The 7439-nt window shown below is 36.8% G+C and overlaps 1 protein-coding gene across 1 annotated transcript; it reads right to left on the bottom strand.

Moving 5' to 3' along the window:
* Window positions 1-4126: 4126 nt before the first annotated feature.
* Window positions 4127-7176, bottom strand: LOC134241983 (protein O-mannose kinase-like). Its single transcript, XM_062724002.1, has 2 exons — window positions 6943-7176; window positions 4127-4948 (listed from the first exon to the last, which is right to left on the bottom strand). Exons 1-2 carry the CDS (start codon window positions 7174-7176, stop codon window positions 4130-4132), a joined length of 1053 nt encoding a protein of 350 aa, XP_062579986.1. The 3' UTR covers window positions 4127-4129.
* Between the last annotated feature and the right edge of the window lie 263 nt (window positions 7177-7439).

Here is a 7439-nt window from a genome sequence, read left to right as displayed (position 1 = left end):
CACAAGTGAAATATAATACAAAAGTTCTGTCCCACTCGTGAAAACAATTTCCTTATCGTAATGGATTGATTTCATAACAAAAAGAAATGTCAGTCTACTTAATTACGTGTCGGTGATAATCAATGTCTTTTCAAATACGCATGTATTGCGAATTATTACAAAGAATGGTCCTCCATAAACTTAACCGGAATGAAAAAAAGGGGAAAATCTACTATATAGTAGGTTTTCCCTGGGGGTAATCTGGCTATAAAAGAGGGGAAATCCCACTATATAGCCATCTTTCCATGGGGGAAAATCTACTATATAGCCATTTTCCCGGGGGGAAAAACTACTATATAGCCATGTTTCCGGGGGGAAAGATGGCTAGGGGGAAAGGCTACTATACAACACCGGCCGGGCACCATTAGTGATCGGACGGTGACTGAGCCGTTTTTGCGAATCGGTGGGGTCATCGGTAGGAAATAATTCGTAGTTAAAATTCAGCGATGTCTCTACCGATGCCTCACATCGCTCCTCATCGGCAACCCATCATTAACACATCTTTCAAGGATCGGCCGATGTTTGGCCGAGCATCGTCCAATATCCGTTGAATCTGAGGTCATCGGGGAGTTTAGTAGTGTTCAACAGATAACGACCGATCATCGGTCGATGTTCGACCAAACATTGGCCCGTAGTCGACCGATGTACGAACGATGTTCACCAATGTATGAGCGATGTAATGTACATCGGCCGATTATCCTGGAACATTGTTTTATGATTAGCAATGCATTGCTGGGCCTTTGTAAGTCCGGGCGGCAACCACGCCATTTCTCTCATAAAACGCATTGGTTGCCCATCGTATGCACATCGCTGGGTAATGTGACTGATACTTTTAGGACTACTAGGCCGATGTGGACCGATGTTAGGGCATCGTTAACAACACGGATTACTACCGATTACCACCGGTCTACGGCTACCGGCCGGGAAATGTGACCTAGGCATAAGTTGGAATAAGGCTTCATACAGCAAATTTTGTGAATGTGAGCATAGAAACAAAAGATTAAATTACAGCAATTTAAATATTTCTATCATAAATCTCAAAAAAATTTAAAATTAGTTTCCATGGGACTATTTAAGTTGTCCTTTATTTTCAACGCAAATGAGTACTTGTAGTAGCCCACAATGCATTGCGACACATTTATCTGTGGGAAAAGTAAATCATTTTCCTATGGAATGAATTAAATACTGAGTACATGTAGCAACCCAAGTTATACTTTATAACCTGGGTTGGAGCAGTTTACACTTTTACGCAAACCCAGGTTAAAGCAGTATAACTTGGGTTGCTATTTAACTTATTACTAATAATTTAATTTTCAATAATTTAGTATATAAAACAATTCTCATTTCTCCCTTTAACATCAGGCGGATTGATGCGTTTTTGACATAAGTCATTATGACGTAGGCAAATTGTACAATTTAGATAAAAAAAAATTTATCCAGTCAAACGACGCTTTACAACTAAAATTAAATTATTTGATTATATTTCTAGCTGTGAACCATGTTTTAATGAAAATCCTATCAAACTTCTTGGTTGAGATGCAATTTCATAAATTGCTTACTAACAGACAGAAATACACTCTATGGCAACAGACGCCTTACTATTTCATAAGTTCTTCTGATGCTAAACAAATGTCCTCTTAAATCTTTTACGGCCTAAGCAGCTGTATGCTAATGCATTACTAGTATTTGTTCTTTTTTTTCTAGAATTCATTAAAATGCTAAATATAGCTTTAACTATTTTTTAATCAATAGATTTTTGCGCATTACTTATATACATTATACTAAATTCGATACAGTCAGAAAATCCCATCCACACATTGCTAAAGTTGTGTCCATTGGTGGGGTCAACCAAAAGGTTTAATTGAAAGAAGCTCATTTCTTCTCGTAATGCTACCATCTACTTTAGATTTAGGTCTATGATGCTACCAAACATTTGGACGTGATCGAAAAAAAATTCCCCTTAGATCTGTGGGTCACCATCTTGAGGCAATCATTATAAAAGTAACATAGATGTTGACAAGATACAATGCCAAAAAACTACACAGGCTATCGTGTGAATTAATGGATCTTCCCCCAGAGATGACGGCCAAGCATCGTCGCAAACCACGGACAAAATGTACGATCCTCTCCCATTCTGTAGGAGAGAGCTATATATACGGACTCCGGACCGTGGCTTGAGTCGATGACGGCCAAGGGACTTAACTTTTGAAAACTTTGGATACAACATACTGGTCCGGACTTACCTTCACTTATTATGTACTGAGGATATCCGGAAAGGGAATCAAATCTTTTAAATGTGCATATTTAAAGATCTACGTGACATTCATTTTCTGTAAAATAAGTAATGTCTGTATTTTTCAAAATACATAAATACATATTTAATAGCAATTTGTTATATTGCGCCTTTAATTTATTTGCTTACATCTCGAAACAGATGAAAAATGGCAAAACACGGTCATTATACTATATATCTTTAAAATTGTAACATTTAATCTTATGATTCGATTTCATGAGATACAAGGACGTTACAGACAAGTATAATAAGTGTAATCTTCTTCTGACTCGACCTGAGCTTGCAATTAATACAAGGTACTATTTACAACAGAGGCGTAGTCACAAACTTAAAAGTGGGGGGGGGGGGGGCTCAAGTCCAGAAATTCTTTTAAAAGGAAAAAAAAAAAAAAAAAAAAAAAAAAAAAAGGAATTGAAAGTTCCCCAAAGTCGAAAATCCTATTTCGTGGGGGGGGGGGGGGGGGGGGGGGGGGTAGTGGGCATCTTTTTCAAAGACAAGTTACTTTCAATTCCAATTTTCTACCACAATTCTTCGATATAACTATACTTTTCTATAGTAAAGGCATCTTTTTCAAAGACAAGTTACTTTCAATTCCAATTTTCTACCACAATTCTTCGATATAACTATACTTTCCTATATTAAAGGTTATGTTGAGGAAAAATAGCTGTGATTTTGTTCTTTATTTAAAAGTGGGGGGCACAGACATACTCTTGCCCCCCCCCCAGATCTAAAAGTGGGGGGGGGGGCTATTGCCCCCGCTGCCCCCCTGTGACTACGCCTATGTACAATTATAACTACTGTATACAGGGAAATTCCCCCCCCCATTTTATTTTCGTCCCTTTCGCCCTACTCTCATTTGGGCTAGTTTAAAACGGGGCGAATTCAAAGAATATAGTCTAATTTCTTAACTAAAACTATGATTGGGCGAATTTAAAATGGGGCAAAATTGCTTGCAAGTGTGAAAGGGCGAAAATAAGACGGGGCGAAAATAACCCTGTATACAGTATTGCTGATTTACTGAGGTACTTGTCGCGGGTTCATTTTTTTTGTATAGTCTTAACACAAGTCGAGGATTTTTTCTTATTGGATAATGAAGATCTGGCTGGACACCCTCCACCGTATTCACAGCCAAGTTCTAAGAGTACTCGGTGTCTAATCCTTATTCAGGATGACTGTACTTCTACTTTCACAATGCCATATATGGCCTCTGCAGCATTTTATATAGAAAAGGACAATACCATCTAAAAAGGGGTAAACAGGCTGCTGGACTATACCATTAGTCCTAGTCATACCAGTGTTTGGAAGTTATAGGCCCATTGACTACTTCATCCTTCTTTACAATATATATATTTGGCAAAAAAGTGAAGCTGTTAGTATTTCCATGTAATGAGTGACAGTACATGTGTATATATGATTTATGGTCATTGAGTTAAACTACACTTTTAATGCTTTTCTTGCTTAACGTGTATCTACAATTTAATAATTTAATAGAGCTTGAAAATAAATCGATGTTAGCTAATTTCCGGTTCATTTTGATCTTTACAGTAAATAACTTTAAAAAGACGCTTTTCGTGAGAGGGAGGAATGCATCTTAAACATCTTTGACAAGCAAAGGGAAAAGGGAAAACTAAAGGTCGCCAGACATTGGTACACTACCATACAATACATGTATTTTGTTAGCTGAAATCGCGGACGCCCGGTTCCTACAAGCATTGAAAGCAAACAAACATAGATATTAAATTTATTTTTTAAATAACCCACTCGACAACTGGTTGGTAAAAAAAAAATCTTTGGTAATCAATGCGACAATGATTGCATAGCTGGTGTATCCAGTCCAAAAGGTGACAGTAATATATTCACACGACTTTTTATGACGTCACGTAAAACTCTCACGTAAGCGTGTAACACTTCTTCCGCGGACGGTCTTTTCCGGGGATTGGGGTTCTTGCACCATTTATGAATTTCTTTTAGAGAACGTTTAACCTTAAGTGCAGAATGATCATCTCCCAAAAAGGACAAACACATGTCAGGAATTTTCCAAATTTCAATTTTTTCGTCATACAACGGCATCCTGGAAGCGTCGAACATCCCTGTGTACGGCCACAACTCCTCCGGGGCAGGAAAGTAGCCGGTCACTTGCCCCCAGTCCGTACATTTAATCAGTCGTCTGCTCGTCTCGTTTAAAATAATCGCCTCCATGGAATCTACGTCACTGAGCACTAACCGGAAGTCTTCTGTAAGAAGAAACTGTCCTGTCAATTTATTCAGAGAACGCGCATCACATTGTACATATATTCTCTTGTCGATGCCTGAGTGCAGCACTCTTAAGATGTCCACGTAGCTTATACATAACTTCATTCTGGTTGACAATGTATTGTATTGAGGATACTCCTTAAGTCGCGTTTCTAGGTATCGCGCGTCCAGTAACGGATGGATTTCCGTGACGATGGTGTCGTTACATTGTCCCACTAACTGAAGTAAAACTGAACGCTGTGGGGAGTTTTTCATGAGGTCTATTCCCCTGAAGAAGCCGGGTCTAGCTATGATTCCCCCGATGTCGTGACGCCGTAATTTTTTCACGACCACAGGAAATGAATTCCAACTTGACTGCCAAACCTAAAATAAGTATGAATGACATATCGAATGGCCATGATAAAACGTTTTGTGTGTGCTAACAGAGGATCATTGGTTTAAACTTAAAAAATATAAACATAACAGACAGACTGTCAGATCTTTTGTGTATACACTGTACTTTTGAAGCAGAATGTTTTTAAAAAAATATTCCTCTATGTTTTGAAAATGAATAGAGACGAAAAAGCTTCTGCTGTGGCCTTTAGATGTACATTAAAGTATATATATTTACATCCACTGAATATTTTCTTCTTTATTTCTTAAGAAATCCCATTGCGTTCATCCCTGCATAAACTACATTAGGCATATCACCTGTACAGATTTCTTGATCAGTGGCCGTTCCGTCAATGAAACGTACAAAGACGTTCGCATCATTTACACAATAATTGATATTTTTAATCCTACTTAAAATGATAATTTAAACAGATATAAATATAAACAATAAAATGTCTTTCTTTGTTTGTTGTTACTGGAATGAACGGTCGCAGCAATTGCAGAAAAAAATTACATAACCCGCTTACGCGGGTTATGTATTTTTTCTGCAACAGCTGCTTCCGTTCATTCCAGTAACAACAAACAAAGAAAGCATTTTATTGTTTAAATAAATAATTTTCAATTAAAAGTATATTTATTCATATTTTGTTTCTGTAAATCTTATTGAACTAGATATAAAAATATTCCACATCTGTTTTTTTTTATGTTTTAAACGAAGAAGGCATTGCTTGCAAACTACCGTATAATTCTTTCTTATTTAAACGTGCTGATTTAAACGTTTCTAAAACTTTTCTTTATTTATGTATAGCACTCTACCTTTTTCATTTGTATACGGGTTTCCTGCCTCGTGAGTGATACAACAGGAAGATTATTTTCTGCTCACGATAAATTTCTAAATCGAAGCAAGTTATTGACAAACATTTTTGTTACAAGGGCATCAGATCAATATACATGTACTTTGCAAATTCTATAATCGAGACAATGTTCTCCATGCATTGCAATAATTAACCTGTCATTAAATCGAATTTTGACTGGTGATTTTAATTTTAAAAAAATTCAGGGCATTATTTTCATACTTAATTTTCCAAAGATTTCTCTAAATAGTGGCATATACCTAGGCAATATAGAAGGTTCTTAACAAGTGAGACCAGTGGCTGAAGGGAAAACTTACTTATTCATGGAATCTGATCCCAAACATGAAATTTTCTGGAGCTACTACATTTTATTGCAAATTAAAACAAAATAAAATGTATGGTTCCGCTTAAAGTTGTTTCAGGTATTCCTCTGCAAAATACAGGTATATTTCTTAAGCGTATTATTTTACCTGACTCGTAATATCAAAATATTTTTGTTATGAAACAAATTACGATAAAGCACTGATCAGTCACTAGAAGCTTCCAAAGTATCCAGAGATTTAACATTTCCTAATTTCCCTTTTTTCATGATTTTATTGATTTATGTAATTGTACCCTTGAAAATACATGTGTATTGCCATAAACATTCCTATAGCAATCTTTGGCGGAAAAGTTTTGATTCGAAAGTTGATGAACTTCGGATAAACCTGGCTAAACCATTAAACTACAACATCCAATTCGTTTAATTTCAATAACTTTTAGATAATTATTCCTGTATATGTATCCAGTACTTTATTCTGCTCATGGCATGGATAAAGTCAGGGATAGGATAGTAGAGAGTGAAAAGCCAAGGAATAGTAAAATGTACATTTGGAATAAGAGGGGGCAGCTACGCCTTACGCAAGAGATTTATTGCATGGCCAATAAATTGAATAAAACATTTTGTTATATATCATGGTGTGAAATTGGTTAGTTTATCTTGAATTCTGTCTCGGTCTCAATAATTCAAAGCCATAGACCGACTCAATTAAGACAACAATAGATAATTTTAAATCTAATGACTTTACTTAAGTTTAATTTAAGTATGATGGACAGTCTTTTTATTTATTTTTTTTAGTGCAGACTGAGTACCTCTTTGACAAATCCCTGGTTCCCTATCTCCGAGGAGATGTTCAGTTCCCCGACCTCCTCACACGTTAGCAAAGGGTGACAACTTCTCATTCCGTACAGCCCAAAGTATCCCGGCTTACAGTTCGGTTTACATTTTTCTCTCTCGTCCACCGCGCTCCAAATACAGGTAAAATCCACAGGGTCCTCGTCAGGGGAACGAATTGTCTTTTTCTTGGACAACTGGAGAGCCAGCATGGACGGAATGTTTCTTGATATATAACAGACGGAGAGATACAGAAGGATAGTCCAGAGGAATAAGTAACGAATACAGGGGAGACTTAGTTTATAAACCATTGGAAGCTCACTCCTCTACCGGACTTGTACAGAAACAAAAAGTCAATTTTGAAACCAAACCTACAAAAGGAAACAGAAACTGATTCATTACTTTTTTTCTCAACCAGAAGTAAAAAAGGACCCCTCCCCGGCATAACCAAAATCTAATACAGCGAAGAATACAA

Source organism: Saccostrea cucullata, unplaced genomic scaffold (assembly GCF_032062105.1).
Source record: "Saccostrea cucullata isolate Sc308-1 unplaced genomic scaffold, CSIRO_AGI_Scuc_v1 ctg14151, whole genome shotgun sequence".
Classification (NCBI taxonomy): Eukaryota; Metazoa; Mollusca; class Bivalvia; order Ostreida; family Ostreidae; genus Saccostrea; species Saccostrea cuccullata.
This window is presented reverse-complemented; position numbering and strand designations above follow the sequence as displayed.

Coding starts and splice junctions, on each gene's coding strand:
- LOC134241983 (XM_062724002.1), bottom strand. CDS start 7,176: ATGCTGGCTCTCCAGTTGTCCAAGAAAAAGACAATTCGTTCCCCTGAC. Junction 4,949..6,942: donor ACCAGGGATTTGTCAAAGAG/GTACTCAGTCTG, acceptor TACTTATTTTAG/GTTTGGCAGTCAAGTTGGAA.